The following is a 23,575-nucleotide window of genomic DNA, read 5'->3' on the forward strand; positions in this document are numbered from 1 at the left end:
GGCTGCTCTTTGTCACCAGCTCTTTCTGCTTTAGTTATTGAACCTTTGGCTCAATTGATAAGGCAAGATAATAATATTTAGGGTATTAAAGTGAAATCTGATGAATTTAAAATTAATTGAATTGCAGATGATGTTTTGATATACTTAGCAGAACCTTAAAATTCTTTAAAATGGTTACATGATAGGTTGGAACAGTATGGAGAAATATCTGGTTATAAAATTAATTGAGGGAAAAAGTGAGATTATGTCAGTAGTTGAAGCAGATTATACTACTTAATAAAAAAAATTGTTAAATTTAAATGGTCGGACCAAATTAAATACTTGAGTATTAAAGCAGATAGTAATTTTAATTATTTGTAAGAATTAAATTATTTACCTTTGTTTTATAAAATTAAAAATTATTTCAATCAGTGGAAAGATTTACCAATAACATTAATAGGCAGAATTAATTCTATTAGGATGAATATTTTTCCTATAATACAATATCCTTTTCAATGCATTCCTTGTAAAGTTGCTCAAAGTTTTGAATTCTATTGTAAGGAAGTTTTTATGGGAAGATAAAATGGTAAGGATATCTTCACAAAAACTAACTGGAAATATGAATTAGGAGTTTTACAGCTTCCAAATTTTCAAAATTATTATAAAGCAGCACAATTAAAATTTATTAATAGAATGTTTGATTTGGAAAAATCATTGGTATAAGCAAATATGAATTTTCTCAAATTGGTGAGAAGATGGACCAATTTATCTATAAATGGAATTCTAAATTATGTAATTATAATTTGCCTATTTTTGATACATTTAATGGAATTATGGAATATGATAAATGAAGCAATAGGTACACAAGGTAAAATTTCAAGATACCTTTATATATCAGAATAAACGTTTCCCTTTTCTGCTTAATAATCAGTTTTTGAAATCAAAAGTGAATTAAATTTGTACAAGATTATTATGAAGTGGGTTATTTTTTCTTTTCAAAGAATGAAAGAAAAATATGAAATGTCATCAATACTCTTTTTTGTTATTATCAAGAAAGAACTTTATTGAATAATTTTGGACATATTTACGGTTGCCAAGACTCATTTTGAAATTTTACTTACAGAAGGTGGAAACAAGGGATTTGTATCTGAAATGTATTTGTTATTACAGAATAAAATGCCTAAATTAGATTTACATAAATCAAGGTTAAAATGGGAAAAAGATTTAAGAATAGTTATTAATTTAGATGATTGGAGTATAGTGAAAATTGCTAAAGTGAAATATAGATTAGCTCATTATAATTTTATACATCAGTTATATTTAACTCCAGAAAAATTAAAGAGATTATAATTTAATTTCTTCAGATTTATGTTTTAGATGTCAAAAGGAAGTAGGTTTTTTTTTTAAACTTTCTACTTGGTATGTGATTTGGTTAAAAAAAAACCTTTTTGGATGCGACAAAGAATTTTTAGAAGCTATTTTTAAAGTTAAATTTTCATTGGATCCATCAGTATTTTTGTTAGGTAATAAAAAGTTGAGTTTAGAATTGAGACTAAATAGATTTCAAATTGCCTTTTTGAGAATAGCATTGGCTGTAGCCAGAAAATGTTTAGCGATTACTTGGAAAAATGAGGCTGATTTGAGTATATATATATGGCATATGGAATTGAGATCTTGTATTCCACTGGAAAAAAAATCACATAATTTACATGATAATTTTTATTGGAAAATTTGAAGCCCTTGTTAGGATTATATTGGTTTAAAATTTTGAATTCTCTGGCCATGCTGTAGTGGTGTTACTCTAATCCATGGTAATTAATTATGTTATTATGGTTTATATCTCTTTCTTTGGGGTGTAGGTTAGTTGGTTAGGAGGGATTGGGTATGGGGGGATGGGGTGGGGAGAGGGTTGGTATGGGAGGAGGATGGGTGGGTGGGTGGGGGGGGTAGTGTGTTTATATATACATGTATTTTTCATTGACCTTGTGTATTATTTGTTTTCTTTTTGAAGACTTTATTTAAAATTTTATAACATGAATATAATAAAGAATTACATTTAAAGAAAAATTTAAAAAAATTAAAATAGTATGATTACAATATTACATCAGAAAACTACACAAACCCCCCCCCCCCGTTAATTGTAACACAATATTAATAGTCTAATAACTTAAAATTAGTCCAACCCTTCCCCCCCCCCCCAAAATAAAGAGTGAAGAGTTAATAAAATTAACAATATTATATATGGAAAAAAATACCCACTTACAAAAAAAGAGATAAAACTTAACCTAAAAAAAATTCTAACAACAAAAAAAATTGTCAATACTAAAATATCAAGCTTAAACATATATTTAAATCAAACTTCTAGCAAACGGAGTCCACTTTAACTTATAAAAAGACATCTTATCCTGAATTGAAAAAGATATCCTTTCCATAGTCAAACAAAATTTCATTTCCAAATACCACTTATCTAAAGTTAGTATATTTCTATCTTTCCAAGTAAGTGCTATACATTTCTTAGCCATGACTAAAGCTAAATAGATAAATGAAATCTGATAATCCTCTAAACCTAAATCAATTAATGATTGCATGTTCCCTAATAAAAATATATCGGGATCTAATACTTTGTATATATCGGGATCTAATACTATCTAATATTATTTGTTTTCTGATTTTGTATCATGGTTTAATATTTTAAATAAAATATTCAAAAAACTGTGAGGTGTTGCATTTTGGAAGGACAAACCAAGAAAGGACATACACGGTAAATGGTAGGCCACTGAGGAGTGAGGTAGATCAGAGGGATCTGGGACTACAGATACATAATTCCCTGAAAGCAATGTTACGTGGATAGGGTTGTAAAGAAAGCTTTTGGCACATTGGCCTTCATAAATCAAAGTATTTAGTCTAGGCGTTGGGATGTGATGTTAAAGTTGTAGAAGGCATTGGCGAGGCCAGTTTTGGTCACCTGGAAGAATATCAATAAGAGAAAAAGAATGCAGAGAAGATTTACTAGGATGTTTCCCAGCCTTCAAGGGCTGAGTTACACAGGGAAAGGTTAAACAGGTTAGGACTTGATTCCTGAGAGCATAGAAGAATGAGGGGTGATTTGATAGAGGTATTTATGAGAGGGGCAGACAAGTATTTTCCATTGAGGGTGGGTGAGATTCAAACAAAAGGACATGGGTTAAGGGTTAAAGGGGAAAAGTTGAGGGGAAACATGAGGGGCAACTTCTTCATGAAGTTGGTGGGAGTGTGGAATGAATTTACAGCTGAAGTGGTGACTGCAGTCTCTATTTTAACATTTAAGGGTAATTTGGACAAGTCTATTGATGGGAGAGGTATGGAGTGCAGATCAGTGGGACTAGGCAAGTTAAAATGGTTCGGCACAGATGAGGAGCTGGAGTGGCCTGTTTCTGTACTGTAATTGTTCTATGGTTCTAGGATTTGGCTAATTTGGTGACGTACATTGGTCTCCTATCCAGAATGTATTTAGTGCTATTTCCAATCTGGATTTTCTTTTCAAGTGTCATTCAATCCAATAGAATGCTGATGTTTTCAGGTGAATGTAGAGAGTAAATAGGATGCTTCCTTGGAGTGAAACATGAAATTCTGCAGACATTATAATTGTAGTAAAAACACAAAAATGCAGGGGGAATTCAGCAGGTCAAGCAGTGTAAATAGGAAGTAATGATATTTAATCCACATTTGAGGCCTGAGCCCATTTTTTTCTAGGTATGAGGACAAGGTTTTTCTTTGACTGATTTACCTGCTGTCATGAGACTGAGGAGGTGGAGCTGACAATTCTGAGGTGGAGATGGTCAACAAGTTTCAGTTGTGTCAAATTTCAGGTGTAGACATCTCCACTGACTTAAGTCCATGCAAGAGGCAAGAATGTGAATCAGTACCTGTTTTCTCAGAAGCCTGAGGAAATTTGGAATGTTACCTGCATCCCTTAATTTCTACAGATGCATCATTGCATGGTATAGGAACAACTCCACCCAAGATGACAAAAACTGTAGAGGGTTGTGTACTGTTCATATTTGTACTACTTAAATGGTTGGCTCATAAAGCAGCCTCTATCACTGCTCCTTGGTACGTGTGATAAACTTGAACAATGTTGTGAATTGTGGTGTGTACACCACTGTGTTCCCATCTCTGAATGTTTCAAGGCTGTATCTAGCTATTGTGATGGAGGAGTCTGTGATACCATGAGCGAGTCTTCTTGGTTACTGCTTAACCAGCCTGTGGGGCAGCTCTACTAATTTCAGTGCAGTCATCCTTTTTTTTTTGATAGACTGGAAATGACTTTGCTAAGTTCAAGTGTAATGCCAGACTTGATGCCTGGTGGTTCATTCAATTTTATTCTTGTTTCAGTGTGGTGGTTTTAACATTACTGAATGATTTGCAAGCGATTTTTTTAGTGGGTGCTTAAGCCACATTTCTATGGTTGTGAGGTCACATGTAGGCTCTTGGGTGAAGGTTTCTTTCTCCAAAGAAGCCAGAATGTAGTGTGCATCCTCAGAGAGAAGGCATGCAATTAGGGTGATATTACATTCGTCGTGGAGAATTTCAGTATGCAGATTGATTAGGGAAAACCAAGTTGGTGCTGGATCCCAAGAGAAGGAATTTATCAAATACCTTCAGGATAGCTTTTTAGAACAGCTTGTCACTGAGACAACTACATGAATTGAAATTCTGCATTGGGTATGTGTAATGAACCAGAATTGGTCAGGTAAATGAAGGTTAGGGAACCATTGGGAACCAGTGATCATAATATGGTAGAATTCCCCTGCAGTGTGAGTGGGAGAAACTTAGATATGTCAGTGTTCCAGTGGAATAAAGGGGTTTGCAGAGCTATGAGAGAGGAACTGGGAAAAGTTGACTGGAAAGGCATATTAGCAGGGAGAACAGCAAAATAACAATGGCTGGAGTTTCTGCAAGAAATAAAGGAAGATGCAGGTCAGGTATATTCCAGAAAAGAAATATTTGAATTGAAAAATTGCACAACTCTGGCTGACAAGAGAAGTCAAAGATAAAATAAAAGCAAAAGAAACTGCATACTTGGAAGTACAAATTAGTGGGAAGGAGGAGGACTAGGAAGCTTTTGTTTACAGAAGGCAACTAAGAATGTCATAAGGAAGGAAAAGATGGACTTTTAAAATCAAATAATATCAAAAAGGGTACTAGAGTGAAAAAGAGGCTGAATGAGTATTTTGCGTCAATCTTCACTGTAGAACACATTAGCAGTACACCAGGCTTTCAAGGCCATCAGGGAAGAGAGGTGAGTGCATCCTCGTTACCAGAGAGAAGGTGCTTGGGAAACTGAAAAATTTAAGGGTAAATTAGTCTCCCAGGCCAGATGGAATGCATCCTCAAATTCTGAAAGAAGTAGCTACAGGTATAGAGATTATGGTGGCATTAGTAATGATCTTCTAAGAATCGATTGATTTTTGAATGGTTCTGGAGGATTGGAAAATTGCAGTGCTCATTCGGCTATTAAAAGGAGGGAGGCAGCAGAAAGGAAATTATGGATCTTTTAGCTCAATGTAATTTGTTGGGTTGTTGGAGTTGATTACCAATGATGAGGTTACTGAGTACCTGAATGTGCATGACACGATAGGTCAAAGTTATCATTTTGAAGAATTTCCAAATGTTTCTTTCTCCAAAGTATCCAGGATACAGAGGGAGCTAGAGAAGCCGTGCAAAAAGGGGAGTTACTTTAGTCATGGGGGATTTCAAAATGGAAGTTGGGGAAAACCAGTTTGGTGCTGGATCTTAAGAGAAGGAATTTGTCAAATGCCTTCAGGATAGCTTTTTGGAACAACATTTCGCTGAGCCGACCAGGTAAATGGCAATTCTGGATTGGGTATTGTGTAATGAGTCTGAGTTGATAAGGAAACTGAAGGAGATGGAGTGGATGTTCTATATTTGGATTTTCAAAAGGCCTTTGAGAAAATGCTGCACATGAGGCTACTTCACAAAAGAAGAGCCCATGGAATTACAGGAAAGATATAAGCACGGGTAGAGCATTGGCTGATCAGCAGAAACCGAGTGGGAATAAAGGGATGCTATTCCGGTCGACTACCAGTTACCACTGGTGTTTCGCAGGGGTCTGTGTTGGGGGCTACTTCTTTTAAGTTGTTAATGATTTTGTTTGTGGAATAAATTACTTTGGCTAAATTTGCAGATGGAGGGGCAGGTAATGATTGGGAAGCAGATATCTGCAGAGAGTTTTGGATAGATTAGGAGAATGGGTAAAGTAGTGGTAAATGAAATACAATGTTGGAAAGTGTACAGGCATACACTGTTCGAAAGAATAAAAGGGAAGACTATTTTTGGATGGGGAGAAAATTCAAAATACGAAAATGCAGAGATTTGGGAGCACTCTTGCAAGATCCCCTAAAAGTTCATCTCTAAGTTGAGGCGGTAGTGAAGAAGGTGAATGCATTGTTGGCATTCATATCTATTGGAATAGGCACTTGTGAGGATTCATTGGGAGCACAGGGTACAGTTTTGGGCTCTTTATTTAAAAAAAAGAATATGTTGGCATTGGAGAAGATTCACAAGAATGATTCCTGGAATAAGGGGATTAGCATATGAAGAAAATTTGACGGCTCCTGGAGTGGATTCTTTGGAGTTCAGAAGAATGGGAGGGAACCTTGGGAACAGCACAGTTGGTATAGCAATGCAACACCTTTACAGCAGTAGCGAATGGGACCCGGGTTCGAATCCCATGCTCTCTGTAAGGAGTTTGTACATTATCCCCGTGTCTGCATGGGTTTTCCCTGGGGGCTCCAGCTTCCTCCTACTGTTCAAAGCATATCGTGGGTGCAGGTAATTGGGTGTAAATTGGGCGGCATGGACTCGTGGTCCGAAATGGCTTGTAATGGTGCTGTATGTCTAAATTTTTTAAAAAATTAGAAACCTTTTGAATGTTAAAAGGCCTGGTCTGAGTTAATATGGCAAAATTGTTTCCCTGGTAGGGGACTATAGGACAAGAGGGCACAACCTCAGGATTAAAGAGTGCCCATTTAAAATGGAAGAAAAATTTCTTTACCTCTAGAATGTACTTAAGGCAGAAATTCATAGATATCTGAATAGTCAGGGTAATAAAGGTTATGGGGCAAAGGCAGGGGAGTGGGGCTAAGGGGGAGAAATGGATCAGCTCGTGATGGAATGGAGAAGCCAACTCACTGGGGATGAATGGCCTACTTCTGCTCCTATATCTTGTGATTTATGGACATCAGGGAACAGATCTGATTTTGACTATGTAAGCTTCATCATGGGTAGTTTTATTTAAAAATTTAAATACCCCCATGCTAGTGTTCATGATTGCTTGAGCCCAGGACTTGGGGACAAGGTTGTTTTCTGGGGATGTTCGGTAACATATGTTTTTCACATAGATATTCTGCAATATTTCCATAAGGAAAACCTGCCATTAAGCTGGCTTTGGTCAGCTTTACGCTGAAATGAACAAACCCCGCATTTTTCCGGATCAGTGTTCTTTTTACACAGCAAGCCGGCATTCCACTAGCAAAAGAAGCAAGGCATGTAACAGCGTTGGTTGGCATCTAGTGTCACGTATGACATACCATGTTTGACGGTATATTAGACCCACCTTTTTTTTACAAAACATTGCTCAGAAATGTTCCCTGGTCTTGTATGTTAGGTTGAAATTAGGTTGATAATGGTGAGTAACGCTGTTGGTCCTCGCACTGGTCATTGTGTTGAGAAAGTGAGGTTCGTGAGAGAAGAGTCTGGACACAAGGGTTTGCAATCAAACATTACTTTTATTAACAATTAATAGAAGAGTGTGGGGAAAATCATAGCGGGAATAAAACATACCTGCGCACAAATTACAAAAGAGCATGGGGAAAAAAGCAGCCACAATTTAATAAGACATTATAGAAGAGCATGGGAACATTCGCAAACAATTTAATAACACATTAAAAAGTGGAAAAGACGTGCCCAATTTATAAAAGAATATGAGAAAATCTACTGCAAATATAGAGCTACAGCAGTGAATTTCAAACTTTTTCTTTCCACTCACATACTAATTACCACTATCTATCATTGGGGGCTGGTGGTGGGCTGTTGGGGGTTGGAGGGAGCAGGGCTGTGGGCTTCAGATTGTTCAAACTGAGGACAAACCACAGACCACCTTGGTCACAACACAAGGTGACTAGAGACACCTGGGGACAGCTGAGAATGGGGTGCCTCAATGCTTTTTAGACAGCAGGTGTTTTGTAAAAAGGAGCAAATGTCCTGGAATGAAAGGGTTATTTAAAAAGCATAATAGAGGATGATGGCAATTTGGAATTTTCTTTCACATTCATTTGATAGCAGGTCTATTATTTTTCAATCAGAATTTTGTTTTCCGGAGGTATGATGTAATGATAGGACAGGTTCAGCTTTGATATTGAATGGTGAATACCTGTTCGACTGTATCAATTAGGAGCAAAAGTAGTTCAGGCCCCACAAACTGCTTTACCATTCAATAAGATTATGGTTGACCTGATTGTAACCTCAGCCCTGCATCCCTTTTCACTAATTGCTTTCTACCTTTCAAATTTACTTCTACCTGATTTTAGCATTTAAATCGTTGAGTTGATGGGGAAATGGAAATAAACAAGCTACTTACAATATGGAAAATTTGTCTTGATCGTCTGCACTCTTCCATCTAGCAAAATAATAGCAATTTGATGAATGGCTTATAAGTGCCAATTATATTTTTAAGAGTGTCAAAATGAGTGTGGTTCACTTTGATTTATTCCCTCCTTACTGGGGAGAGATTTGCTGGCCTCTGGGAAAGTAAAGGGTTTACTGTTATTGTCGCGGCCCACTAACCGGGACACGACCTGGTACACAAGATAGCCGACAAACATGACAACTGCGCAGACCCTGTGGGGGCCAACCACCATCGTCCCAGGTGACAACCCTCACGGCGGGCAACAGCCTGGAGCTGCTGTGATGTCACTCCCGTCATCAGGTGCCGAAAGAGAATACAAGCCAAGTTTCCAGTGCAATAAACAAGTCTTTAACTTCTTGAGTGTGTGTCGTTCTTCCCACACTTGGCGTTAGCACGCACACTACATTATGCAAATTCTTGCATAACAAAGCTTTCTTCGTTAGCTTTTAAATCTGGCTTAATGAACAGATTTCTTAACCTTGGGGACTCTGCTGAATCCTGGGAGTTGTGCTTTGCTGAGCAGATGGCTGTGCTATGATCCATGCATCATTGTAACCTTATCTCAGACTCCGGTGAAAGTTCTGTCCCACTGAGTGAATGAAAAGTTTGCAGATGGAGCACATTTGATTCGGAAGTTAGACAGACGTATTTTTACCTGCTGAGTATTTCTCGCATTTCCTATTTTTATTTGATATGTAGTACTTTTTTGTGTATATTAATTTCCATCATGTGCCATGATATGTTTTCATGTACAATTACCTTTCTTTCTTTTCTTTTGGCTTGGCTTCGCGGACGAAGATTTATGGAGGGGGTAAATGTCCACGTCAGCTGCAGGCTCGTTTGTGGCTGACAAGTCCGATGCGGGACAGGCAGTCACGGTTGCAGGGGAAAATTGGTTCGTTGGGGTTGGGTGTTGGGTTTTTCCTCCTTTTTCTTTTGTCAGTGAGGTGGGCTCTGTGGTCTTCTTCAAAGGAGGTTGCTGCCCGCTGAACTATGAGGCGCCAAGATGTACGGTTTGAGGCGATATCAGCCCACTGGCGGTGGTCAATGTGGCAGGCACCAAGAGCTTTCTTTAACAGTCCTTGTACCTCTTCTTTGGTGCACCTCTGTCACGGTGGCCAGTGGAGAGCTCGCCATATAACACGATCTTGGGAAGGCGATGGTCCTCCATTCTGGAGACGTGACCCACCCAGCGCAGCTGGATCTTCAGCAGCGTGGACTCGATGCTGTCGGCCTCTGCCATCTCGAGTACTTCGATGTTAGGGATGAAGGCGCTCCAATGAATGTTGAGGATGGAGCGGAGACAACGCTGGTGGAAGCGTTCTAGGAGCCGTAGGTGATGCCGGTAGAGGACCCATGATTCGGAGCCGAACAGGAGTGTGGGTATGACAACGGCTCTGTATACGCTTATCTTTGTGAGGTTTTTCAGTTGGTTGTTTTTCCAGACTCTTTTGTGTAGTCTTCCAAAGGCGCTATTTGCCTTGGCGAGTCTGTTGTCTATCTCGTTGTCGATCCTTGCATCTGATGAAATGGTGCAGCCGAGATAGGTAAACTGGTTGACCGTTTTGAGTTTTGTGTGCCCGATGGAAATGTGGGGGGGCTGGCTGATGGAGAACCTCAGTTTTCTTCAGGCTGACTTCCAGGCCAAACATTTTGGCAGTTTCCGCAAAACAGGACGTCAAGCGCTGAAGAGCTGGCTCTGAATGGGCAACTAAAGCGGCATCGTCTGCAAAGAGTAGTTCACGGACAAGTTGCTCTTGTGTCTTGGTGTGAGCTTGCAGGCGCCTCAGATTGAAGAGACTGCCATCCGTGCGGTACCGGATGTAAACAGCGTCTTCATTGTTGAGGTCTTTCATGGCTTGGTTCAGCATCATGCTGAAGAAGATTGAAAAGAGGGTTGGTGCGAGAACGCAGCCTTACTTCACGCCATTGTTAATGGAGAAGGTTTCAGAGAGCTCATTGCTGTATCTGACCCGACCTTGTTGGTTTTCGTGCAGTTGGATAACCATGTTGAGGAACTTTGGGGGGCATCCGATGCGCTCTAGTATTTGCCAAAGCCCTTTCCTGCTCACGGTGTCGAAGGCTTTGGTGAGGTGAACAAAGGTGATGTAGAATCCTTTGTTTTGTTCTCTGCACTTTTCTTGGAGCTGTCTGAGGGCAAAGACCACGTCAGTAGTTCCTCTGTTTGCGCGAAAGCCGCACTGTGATTCTGGGAGAATATTCTCGGCGACACTAGGTATTATTCTATTTAGGAGAATCCTAGCGAAGATTTTGCCTGCAATGGAGAGCAGCATGATTCCCCTGTAGTTTAATCAATTACCTACGGGGATCACAAATGCCAGAAATGAACATTTTCCTGTTTACATATAAAATAATGTTTGGGACAGACACCTTTTCATTTATTTGCCCAGTGCTCCACAGTTTTAAATTTGTAATCAAATAATTCACATGTATTTAAAGTGCACATTCCAGATTTTATTCAAGGTTATTTATATGCGTTTTGGTTTGACCATGTAGAAATTACAGCACTTTATATACATAGTCCCATTATTTCAGGGCACCATAATGTTTGAGACATTTAGCTTCTCTGGTTTTTGTGATTACTCCAGTATGTTTAATTGTTTCATTGGTGCAGGTATAAGAGAGCTAGGCTTCTAAGCTTTTCATCACCTTTGGAGTCTGTAGTTGTCATTTTTCAAAATGAGGACTAGAGTTGAAAGTCAAAGCCATTATAAGACTGAAAAACAAGAATAAAACAGTAAGAGACATCACCCAAACCTTAGGATGACCAAAATCAACAGTTTGGAATATCATTAAGAAAGAGCATACTGGAGAGCTTGGTAATCAGAAAGGGACTGGTATCCCAAGGAAGACCTCCACTGCTGATGACAGAAGAATTCTCGTCATATTGAAGACAAATCCCCAAACACGTGTCCGACAGATCAGAGGCACTCTTCAGGAGGCAGGTGTGGATTATATCAATGACTACTGTGCGCAGAAGACCTCATGAACAGAACTACAGAGACTACACTGCAAGATGCAACCATGGCAAAGATGGTATGCTTTGGATCTTGGGCATTTCCTTTATGCCTCTATTCTTTGATCTTGCCATCACTCTCATGCAGGTGAAACTTGGTCTCATCTGGCCATCCTCTCAGTGGCTAACTAGTGGTTTGCATCTTGCAATGGAGCCTCTGTATTTCTGTTCATGAAGTCTTCTGGGGACGGTAGTCATTGACGCATCCACACCTACCTCCTGATGAGTGTTTCCGATCTGTTGGACGGACTTGATAGATACGGGAATGTTCTTTCTTTTTATTAATACTTTTACAATTAAAAAAGTTGGATAATATAATTATGAAGTGTGCTACAAGGCCAAAAAAGTTATAAAAATTATCATAAGTACGTTCCAAAGCACAAACATGAGAATAACATAGAGCATAATAATTAAAAAGAAAAAAAAATTCAAAGCCCCTTCCCCCAAACAAGGTTGACAATTAACATTCATAAATTCAAGTGGTACAGTCTTAGGGACAACATAATGCCAAAATTCCAGATTATGGTTATGATAGTAGTCTATGAGCAAGCCCTGTATAATTTTGAATTTAATATTTGAATCATTGATTGCCTATCTAATTTTTTTCCAAATTTAAATAAAACATAATATCCCCTGGCCTTTGTGCATGTATAGGTGGGGTATTATCTTTCCATTTAATCAAAATTGCATGTCTGGTCATCAACGAAGAAAAATATAAAATGCAGTGTTGAATTGTCGTAACATCATCTCAGAATATTCCAAAAAAGAGCATTTAAAGGGCAAGGTTCCAATTTTATATTGAGAATCGCCATTAATGTTTGGAAAAACATCCCATCAAGGATTGACACTGGGAATGTTCATTGTGCAATTACAAGTTGGGGCATTGGGCAATGTCTAAAAACATCTGCAGGTGTAGTTATATGAGCATGTAAAGTCAGGAAATGTTCTCATGTGATGGTGAGGAAGTGGACACCATGTGCTCTGAACACTGGCGAGTGGTGATGTGTTTGCCTTTATCTCTAATTTTTACTCACAGTGCTGTGTGGGAAATTGATGGAAATTAAGGTAATTTTATATCAAGCCACAAGTTGATGCTGGCAGGTGCGAATAAAGTCAGTGGGGCAATTGGTCACAGCTTGTTTTTTTTTCCTTCATCATAGGAGGACATTGAAGCTTTTGTTGACCAGGTTCAGGATGCTGAAGTAATGAACATGTCAGAACCGGCACAAGCTGAGAGTGCAGAGGATAAGGCCGTTGAGTGTATTTCAGACTCCACTTCAGTTGATAAAGTAAGGATGTTATATTGGATTGAATAATAACCACTGGGAAAAGTGAGGTGGTGAGGAGAAGGGTGGAAGAAAAGGATTTGCTACTCCTACTCAACAAGAAATGCTTTTTGAACAATACTTCAAAAGCACTTGCTAATTCTTCCCATCTTACCCGCTGCTATGTTTCCTGAACATTTAAAAAGAAAGTGGCTTCCCAGTGAGTTTAAAAATATTAAAGCTTCTATGTTCCTTCAGATGTTTTGAGCTGCAAGCTTCCCTTAACCCTCTATTTACTGTTTGAAGTTTGCTCATTTTCAATCAAATCCACATGGCTTGAATTTTCCATGGCGCAAGCATTGATTCTATTTTTTTTTAATTGTCAGGATTTGAAAATTCAAGTTATATGCCTGTCCATTGTTTTTCTATTAATTTGATTATTTTCTGCTTGAGGAACCAAAAGAGGCAACAGAAGACCCAGCAGAAGGAAAGCCAATGCAAGTTAAAGAAGTAAGATAAAATTTCATTCCATAAATGAGTCAAATTTCATGATATTTTTCCAAATGGAATATATTGTAAAACTCCAGTAATCTGACATTCTTGATTAATAGATTTTTCATTCTAAATACTACTGCTATTAATACACTTTTATTCACAATTTTTAATGACATATTTTCTATTAAAACTAGTGAGTTTGAAGAGTGGGGCAAATTGGGGATGCCTCCTGGATATGAAATATCAGATGCTGATAATCAGAGGGCAAAGATTTGAGGATTGAGAGGTTTAAGAGAGAAGAGCTTTTTGAAAATATTTTATCTTTGATTTTCCATTTTTAAACCAGGAGAGCACATCATTGACTGTTACAGAGCTTATCAATAGCTTCCAGCAATCTACTTGTATATGATTTTTCTCCTTACCAATTTCCATCCCCCAGAGAGAGAAGGAAAAGTAGAGATACCGAGAGAAAGAAATAGAAGAAAAGAAAGAGAGGCTGGGTGTGGCATTGGCACTTCTATTGTGTAGCCATAGAAGCTGTGGAGCCACCCCCTTGTATAACTACTTTTCTTGATCCATCTATCGGTAAATTTCTATGTCTTTTTGTAGGAGTGTGGCTACAATCATGCTCCTGTGTACTTCAGAAATGGCTGACATATTTTAACAAAGGTGCTGTGTCAGTTTCTAAGATTATACATAATTTGTTTCCATGGGAATACGGCTATGCATCTCGGTGATCCACTTGCTGATATGAAGAGGGGAGTCAGACTTTCAGGTCATCGCTGTGCTTTTTTTTTGCTATGGCCAAAGCTATAAATATGAATTTTTGGTTTATTTGTAGCTTATGTCCATGAGGTTCCCTCGTAGATACAACATTGGGTCCAGCGGGAAGGTTACACCTTCATTATTTTAATTAGTATGTCAGCCAAATCCTGCCAAAATGGAGCAACCTTTGCACAAGACCAGGAGTGGATCCCTGCTCCACTCCACACTTAAAAGCACGTTTCTGGCACCTCTGGTTTTGCCTTGTAGATTTTTTTGTGGTGTGAGGTAGAGTTGGTGCAGAAACTTGTATTGGACCAGCCTGCATCTAGAATTGATAACTGTTGTCACAATGTTAACACTAGTCTGACCAACATCTTTTGTCAATTGTAATGCTCAGGTCTGACTCCTATCTTTCCTTTGATCTGTGTAGCCCCTGTTTGGGGCTTTCACCTTGGAGTACTGAGTACATTCTTGATATAAATTTGGGTGCGTTTCCCAGTCGAAGTAACCTTCAACCCACTAGGTGTAGGTGGGGTCATTGTAGGGCCCCACCTGTCCCTTAGGAATAATCTTAATTGGAGAAAACTGAAAGCTCCCATGAGACAAATCATATTTGCCCCTAAGCCGCTCGAAAGACGTAAGGTGTCAACCTTCATAGCAGTCCTCAATATGTCGGATTCCCTGGCGGTGCTAAATTTCCAATATTCTATTGCCTTGTTCATGGACATCGATTCATTTTGAATCAGTGATGCCTTAGGCAATGTTTCCACTTTCTTTCCAAATTTGATCCCAGATTTTGATATTTTTCCAATTTTATGATCTCCTGTTCCAATGTCTCCACCTCAGTTAGGTTTTTTTTAACACTTTTGGTGTACGAAATTATTTGCCCCCTTAGGTAGGCCTTTAGTGTGTCCCAGATTAAGAATTTATTATTAGTTGGAGCAATTTGTTTCACAAAACAGCAATTTGACCCCTTACAAAGGTGCAGAAATCTGGGTTTCTCAACAGCATAACATTTAAGGCGCTACCTATATGCATTTGCCTGTTTTTCAGGCATTGTTATCTGCAAGGTCAGCGGTGAGAGATCTGATAGTAGCCTTGCTAAATATTCCAACAAGCACTCTGCCTTCCAGCAGGGCAGACATCAAAAAGTAATCAATTCTTGTGTGAGTCATGGGGTTTCAAGTAAAAAGCTTAGTCCCTAGTCTGCGAGTTCCTCTGTCTCCATATGTCTATCAAATTTAATTCTTTCATTAAAACCACAGTTGTTTTCGCCATTGTCTTTGTTGTTTTATCTAGAATAGGGTCCAGGCAGAAGTTTGGATCTCTTCCAATTAATATGTTCTGTTTACCCTCTGCAACCCTTAGGAAAGCATTTTGCATGAACCGCTCATCATCAAAGTTTGGTGCATAGAGGTTTAATAGTGTCAATGGTTCTGAATATGGTTGGCAGTGTATCATTACAAATCTCCTGGCTGGTCTGTAGCTTCACTCACCATCTCCAGAAACCTTTTCTGTATTAAAATGGCTACCCCCCCCCCCCCCCCTCCTAAGCCTTGGAACCGAAGGAGGAGGAGAATAATACCTCCCCATCGAGTCCCTTTTGAGTTTATCGTGTTCCCTTTTCGTAAAGTACGTTTCCTGTAACAATATTATATCTGCTTTGTTTTTTTTTAAGGTGTGCTAGGGCCCTCTTCCTTTTTATGAGGCTGTTTAAGCCATTCAAATTAATACTAATAAATTTAATAATCTTATTCATTGGTGCTTCTATATTTTATCTTTTCACCTTCACAGTACCCTTATTTGTTTGTCTTGAATGGCACCTTCATCATATCCTTCCGTCGTTCATGGTCTCTCCATGCCGTCGTCCACACCAGCCAGAAAGAGAGAAAGAAAAATAAAGATAAACCTGAGAAAAGCAAAATCCCCTCCCTGTAAACAAGCCTTAATGAAATAAAATAAACCTTAAAAAAAAAACCCCAATATGTCAAAATTAATCAAAAAAATTCAAAATATTCCTGTCTTCAGTTTTGGGGCCTCTCTTTGCTCCTGTGCCATTTTTCCTCCTATTTTGAGTCTTTTGTGTACCATCTTCTCTCATCTAGTCTGCACTGCAGCCTTGCATAGACTTTTCTGCCTCGAGCTTCCATTATTTTCCCCATTTACACATTTTTAAAGAAAAAAACCAAGGAAAAGTATATAACCCTCCAATCGTTGAAAAACTGTCAAAACCCTGGCTGCTTTGACCAACAATATCCTCAATTGCCTTAGTTGTTTTCATAAATCAATAATTGTAGAACTGTAATGATCCCCTTTCTGTATCATAGTTTCTCAGGCATTTCGTCCATGGCTCCTGCAAGGAGCCAACACTTCAGAGATCCATTCTTCAAAGAACTCCACTGAGTTCTTCCCTTCCTCTTTCAGGGCCAGTAGTCTAATGTTATTGCGCCGATTGTAATTTTCCCAATATTCCAACTAATCTATCAGCTGGGGGTTTTTTTTGACAACCCACGCACCGGCTGTATTTTCCAGTCTTGTTTGTCTTTGACGTCGATTTGTCAGAGCCCCAATTGAAGATCACAGGTTGAGCAGGTCCTATGAGACTTAGTTTGGCATCCAGTAGTTGTTCCAGACCTCCAATCTGAGTCACCAGTGACTGTACCACCTTGGAACATCTTGGTCGGGCGAACCCGACATCACAGGCTTTGTCTTCGCACCTTCTGTGATAGGCCCCGCTGTTGGCGCGGGAGGGAGCCTGCAGGTCGCCAGCGTCAAGTGAGTTTTCACTCGATGTTTCTATTGCTTCTAGCTAGTCTTTTCTGTCACCTGCTTCTTGCTCTTCTTTACCTATCTTGTTTCAGCAAGGGTAACTTGAATTTTTTTAGATGATATTTTCATTGTTTTAGAGGCTCTTAGACGGGAGCTTTCTGGGCACATTTTTTCAGCCTCTCAGTATCACGAGACTCCCGAGAAGAGCTTTTTAGTCATGAAGTGGGTGGCTGGAGTTTGAAAAACACCATGAGCATCTGGCTCATTTCGGAAAACAAGCAGGGAATCTGGACTATGGGCCATGTGTACAGCTGGACATGGGTCGTTTCTGAAAGACTAGGGGCCAGGAAGGTGAACAGGCCAGAAATGTGGGGATAGGCCAGGAACTGGAGCAATGCCAGTAGAGTATTACAAAGCAAGGGAAAAGGGCTTTCATCCTTCATTTTCCATCCATACCAATCTAACAGCACTTGCTCCATTATTTTCTCTGATGATTCAAATACTCAACCGTACTTCTTAAATGCTGAGTGTCTCTGCCTCAACCAATGTCCAGCTGTACACATGGCCCATAGTCCAGGTCCCCTGCTTGTTTTCCGAAATGAGCCAGATGCCAGGATATCGGATTTTCCAAACAATTGGGAGTCAGATTATAATGATCGGAGTTGATTATTTTAGGGTTTCTTCTGCATTAGTCATTCTGACTTAATTCACCATTCACTGATTGATATATTGTTATAATGTTTTAACTTGAATGTAAGTATGGGTGAAAAAAAGTCAGGAAATGGCCATTCAGCTCCATAAATGACCTCAGATTTTTAGTTACATCATGATTGATCATACATCTCAACTTTCAGGTGGCCGGAACGCCCCCTTGTAAAGCCACATAATCCTCCCCCTTGTGGCTAAAGACATACTCACCTGAATGCAGCAGAAGCGCCTCCGAAGCACTGACACCAACCCTCCTCCGGGAGGGATAATCGGCGGAGCTATAAGTATCGGCCTAGGGGCGGGCTGATGACTCCATCAGCCCTTGACCCAACTCCCCACTGCCTGACAGTCCCCACCCCACTGGGAGGAGAACATTGGGGCAGCCGGCGGGGGTGTGTCAGGGCAGGGGGCAGCTGGCAGGGGAATGTCGGGGCAGGGGCGGCTGGCGGGAGAATGTCGGGGCAGCTGGTGGGGGACGTTGGGGCGGCCGGTGGGGGACGTTGGGGCGGCCGGTGGGGGACGTTGGGGCGGCCGGTGGGGGACGTTGGGGCGGCCGGTGGGGGACGTTGGGGCGGCCGGTGGGGGACGTTGGGGCGGCCGGTGGGGGACGTTGGGGCGGCCGGTGGGGGACGTTGGGGCGGCCGGTGGGGGACGTTGGGGCGGCCGGTGGGGGACGTCGGGGCGGCCGGTGGGGGACGTCGGGGCGGCCGGTGGGGGACGTCGGGGCGGCCGGTGGGGGACGTCGGGGCGGCCGGTGGGGGACGTCGGGGCGGCCGGTGGGGGACGTCGGGGCGGCCGGTGGGGGACGTCGGGGCGGCCGGTGGGGGACGTCGGGGCGGCCGGTGGGGGACGTCGGGGCGGCCGGTGGGGGACGTCGGGGCGGCCGGTGGGGGACGTCGGGGCGGCCGGTGGGGGACGTCGGGGCGGCCGGTGGGGGACGTCGGGGCGGCCGGTGGGGGACGTCGGGGCGGCCGGTGGGGGACGTCGGGGCGGCCGGTGGGGGACGTCGGGGCGGCCGGTGGGGGACGTCGGGGCGGCCGGTGGGGGACGTCGGGGCGGCCGGTGGGGGACGTCGGGGCGGCCGGTGGGGGACGTCGGGGCGGCCGGTGGGGGACGTCGGGGCGGCCGGTGGGGGACGTCGGGGCGGCCGGTGGGGGACGTCGGGGCGGCCGGTGGGGGACGTCGGGGCAGGGGCGGCCGGTGGGGGACGTCGGGGCAGGGGCGGCCGGTGGGGGACGTCGGGGCAGGGGCGGCCGGTGGGGGACGTCGGGGCAGGGGCGGCCGGTGGGGGACGTCGGGGCAGGGGCGGCCGGTGGGGGACGTCGGGGCAGGGGCGGCCGGTGGGGGACGTCGGGGCAGGGGCGGCCGGTGGGGGACGTCGGGGCAGGGGCGGCCGGTGGGGGACGTCGGGGCAGGGGCGGCCGGTGGGGGACGTCGGGGCAGGGGCGGCCGGTGGGGGACGTCGGGGCAGGGGCGGCCGGTGGGGGACGTCGGGGCAGGGGCGGCCGGTGGGGGACGTCGGGGCAGGGGCGGCCGGTGGGGGACGTCGGGGCAGGGGCGGCCGGTGGGGGACGTCGGGGCAGGGGCGGCCGGTGGGGGACGTCGGGGCAGGGGCGGCCGGTGGGGGACGTCGGGGCAGGGGCGGCCGGTGGGGGACGTCGGGGCAGGGGCGGCCGGTGGGGGACGTCGGGGCAGGGGCGGCCGGTGGGGGACGTCGGGGCAGGGGCGGCCGGTGGGGGACGTCGGGGCAGGGGCGGCCGGTGGGGGACGTCGGGGCAGGGGCGGCCGGTGGGGGTCGTCGGGGCAGGGGCGGCCGGTGGGGGACGTCGGGGCAGGGGCGGCCGTCGGGGCAGAGGTGGCCGGAACAGGCTGTCACAGCCCAGCTGACCGCTCCTGCACTGTGGCAGTTCTCTATGGCCTAAAACGTGGCATAGCAATGGCGGTCTTCCCTACCCATAATCCCCCATCCAGCTGGAACGATAATCCAGCATGGTTGGGAATTTGGTGCCATACTGGCTGAATTTCTGATGATTGGATGTGATTTGATTAATACCCCACCCATTGTTGATTTACTTTTTAGGAATTTGCATAATATAATTTTCCATCAAACCTGCTCATTTTAAAGGACATGTAGGAAGTGGTCTCACAATGAGTTTCAAGGGAGCACAGGAGCTGGGGTACAGTTAACTTTAGAGGGAGAGTAGAAAAAACCCACTGGTTTTCTGAAGAGTTGGATTGCTGATTGTTGACATTTTACTTTGTACCTATTCTGGAATTTTGGACCCATCAGAGGAGAGAGCCTTTCTGTATCAATTTAATTACAGAGGAAAGGTATCAATTAAATTTCTTTGATCAGATGAGCTCTCCATTTCTATACTGTTTTAAGCTTTGTTGTACCTTTATGCTTACATAGGATGTTCCCTTAGTGGTCAATTTCTATTTTCTGGCATCTTCTGTGGTCCGCTTGTGCAGTCTATAGTCTTAATGGTATCAGTGTGGTCTTTGAAGGTGAGCATATTCTTCCCAAAATTTGGGCTTTATTCCTTGGATTGCAGGAATATGAAGGGTGATCTCAGAGGTGGACAAAATCATGAGAGGAATAGATTGAGTGAATACACAGTCTTTTGCCCAGAGTGGGGGAAAGGGTAACCACTGCACGTAGATCTACGGTCAGGGGGAGAGGGTTAACAGGAACCTGAGGGCTATCTTTGCCACACAGAGTGGTGGGTGTATGGGTAGGCTGCTGGAGGAGGTGGTTGAGGCAGGGACTATCGCATTGTTTTAGAAACATTCAGATGGATACATGAATAGGATGGGTTTAGAGGGATAATACAGCCAAGTGGGATTAGTTTGGGTGAGGCATTTTCGTCACTGTGGGCAGGTGGGGTTGGTTTCCACACTGCATGACTGACTCTACTCAGTAACCAAAGCTGTAAATAACTGATAAATATTTCACTTTTGTTATCGAGCATCCTTGGCATAAATGCAATTATTGTTAAAATCTTGACCAGTGGGAGACACAGCAAGCTTACTGGCAGAGGCACAGTGGGTTTATTGGTGGGAGACAGGGATGCTCACCAGTGGAAGGTAATGTAGGTTCACCAGTGGGAGACAGGGCAGGCTCACCAGTGGGATTTCCTGAATCTAGACGAGTGCTGGTCACACATTGTAAGGGTATTGAATAAAAGGCCATGAACTCATGTATACTTTCAGATGCCCATAGATTAAATATCCATCTACATTTTATCTGCCTTGAGCAGTCAATATGACTTTTCAAGCAAATTTTCGAAACAAAAGATGAAAAAAAGTGTGATTAGGTTCTTCCTAAAGATGTAGAGCCAAGCAGCTGTATTCTGTATCCTTGTATTGTTCCCTTGCAATAGTTTGACTTTATAGTTGGAAAAAATGCTTTTTGTGTGTTAAGATGTATTGTATATGGGTGCATATTAAAATGCTGCGATTTCTAGCATTCTTGCATTTTTCTTCCTTTTAGGAGATTGAAACAACTCCGGAAGAACCAGGTACTGTTGAAGATCATCTTGTAGTCTAAACACTTTGTCTATCCATTTCCTCTCTCCCTTTCATCAACCCTACCCAATTTTTCTCACAAAATGCACAAACATTGAAGTATCTTGTGGTAGTGGACATTGGAGAAGCAGAGCTGCAGGAAGAAATGGAAAACTGAGGTGAAAACTGTCCTGTGTTTTGCTGGTATGCTTTTTGCTGATATGATGCTGAAGAATTATGCAGCTCTTGGCAGTAAATAGGGCTGGCAAAATGGATTATTGTGCCATTATCTGATCTATTGTTATTTTTTAACCTGAAGTAAAATCTATGCTTGGCTCTGAGCCAAGTTATTGTGAGTGGAAATCGATATTTTTGCGATTTAAAAACATTTTTTCGTCAAGTTAAATGCAGGTTTTATTGGTTGCTCTATTCTTCACCCAACCCAGTTGATGTCTGAATTCTCTAACTGATTGTTCATGGTTTGGTTGTGCTGACAATTGGTAGGATGCATTGAATTGTGGAGGTTTGCAGCACAGGAATACACTGTTCAACCCATTTTATTTAAAGTAAATGGGATCAAAAATATCTTCCATTTTTCATAACCAGATGGTAAATCTGAAGTAATCAGGCTCTCTGGTGAGCTTATTTTCTTTCCTCCATCTTAAAGGGTTTTATTCAGTTATAATCTATCACTAGTGAAATGCTGGAGAAACTCAGCAGATCACACAGCATCCAGGAGTAGAAATGATCAGAGAACATTTTATAGGCTGGATGCTTTATCAAGACAAAAGGGGAAGTGATGATATTACATATATAGAGGAAAGGAACTGGGGGAGGGGCCCAGAGGTGAGGGGTACAGGACAGAAAATGTGAGAGGTAGAGAGACCACTTGGAGGGGGGAGGCAGAAAGAAATAAAAAAATACAGTATAGGTGTAGAAATGAAATAGTGGAATCAAATCGGGTTGGGTTGTCTTGGTCGCATATACTTCCCTTCTTCTGTGGTGCTGGCCTGCTGTTGTCTTTTCCTCAAAGTCAATCTCTTGGGTATTCAATTTCTTGTCGATTCCGGTGCAGAGATTTCAGTGGTCCTTCCAACCATGGAGGAATGCAGACATCACAATATGTCGTGTGTTCTTTCAGCTGTGAATGATTCTCATATTCAAACATAGCCAGAAGTCACCCATGCTGGATTTTGACCTCAAGAAAACTTTTTGGTAGGTTTTCACATTTCAACACTCTAGTCCGTGTCACCCAATTTACCCCCCCCCCCCCCCCCCCATTAACCTACACTCCCTGTACGTTTTGAACAGTGGGAGGAAACCGGAGCCCCTGGGGAAAGCCCATGCAGGCACAGGGAGAACATACAAACTCCTTACAGACAGCGCAGGACTCAAATCCTGATCCAGTCCCAATTGTTGGCACATAAAGACATTGCGGTAACTGTTATGCTAACTGTGTTAGATCTATCTAGGAATGATTGGGGAAGTTGAAATGATGGGCTGCAGGAAGCTCGAGTTTAGGGCCCCCAAACGGAATGCAGGGATTCAGCAAAGGGTCACCCCATCAATGTTCTGTTCTAACTAATGTAGAAGAGGTCACACGGAGTATGCCAAATGCAGTAGATTAGATATGTGCAAAACTTGGCCCTACGTGTCCCCTTTCGCCTCCAGCCAAGTCCTTCAGGTGAGACAGAGTTTTACATTCACTTCATCCAACCCAATCTACTGCATCAGTGTACTAGTATTTAAATTTATATATGGACTTGCAGGAGATGGGCAAGATCTTAAATTAATATTCTCCATCTGTATTGGAGGAGATCATAGAGTCATAGTCTTATAGCACAGAAATAGCCATGGAAGCGAAGGGATTAAAGAGTTAGCGAAGAGGAGGTGCTGGTTTTCTTAAAAGTATATTAAGGTGGGTAAACCTCCGGGGCCTGACCTCCACAGAATGTTACAGCACCTGGGACCGGGTACGAATTTGCACTGTCTGTAAGAAGTTTATATGTTCTTCTGGTGACTGTGGGTTTCCTTCCAATGTTCAAAACGTACCAGAGTTGTAGGTCAATTGAGTGTAATTGGGCGGCACGGGTTCATGATGTATGTCTAAATTTAAAAATTAAATGCGTCCTCAGACATTGTGGAAGCTAATATGACCCTATTATTTTTGTGCTGCTATCTTCTGAAATGTGCTCCTCTAATTCCTACTGACTGACTGAGGGAAGAGCATGGCTTATAATATAATCCCAAATTGCAAGGGCTTCAGGAAAGTGTTTGGAATTGTCTTTAGCTGCAGGTGAAGACTGGAGAGTGACCATTTAACAAGTGTTGCAAGGACTAGCCAGAAGGTCAGGTTAGTGA

At 42.6% G+C, this 23,575-nt stretch overlaps 1 protein-coding gene across 4 annotated transcripts in view; it reads left to right on the plus strand.

The window, feature by feature from the left end:
- Positions 1–23,575, plus strand: part of LOC138758884 (scaffold attachment factor B1-like) — an 80,488-nt gene that overhangs the window by 12,242 nt on the left and 44,671 nt on the right. For all 4 annotated transcript variants that reach the window (XM_069928416.1, XM_069928417.1, XM_069928418.1 and 1 more), the window contains 3 exons: positions 12,866–12,994; positions 13,424–13,480; positions 21,201–21,228. In XM_069928416.1, the coding sequence (XP_069784517.1) occupies positions 12,866–12,994; positions 13,424–13,480; positions 21,201–21,228 (214 nt within the window). The remainder of the gene's footprint in view (positions 1–12,865; positions 12,995–13,423; positions 13,481–21,200; positions 21,229–23,575) is intronic.

This window comes from Narcine bancroftii, chromosome 3 (assembly GCF_036971445.1).
Source record: "Narcine bancroftii isolate sNarBan1 chromosome 3, sNarBan1.hap1, whole genome shotgun sequence".
In the NCBI taxonomy this organism is placed as follows: Eukaryota; Metazoa; Chordata; class Chondrichthyes; order Torpediniformes; family Narcinidae; genus Narcine; species Narcine bancroftii.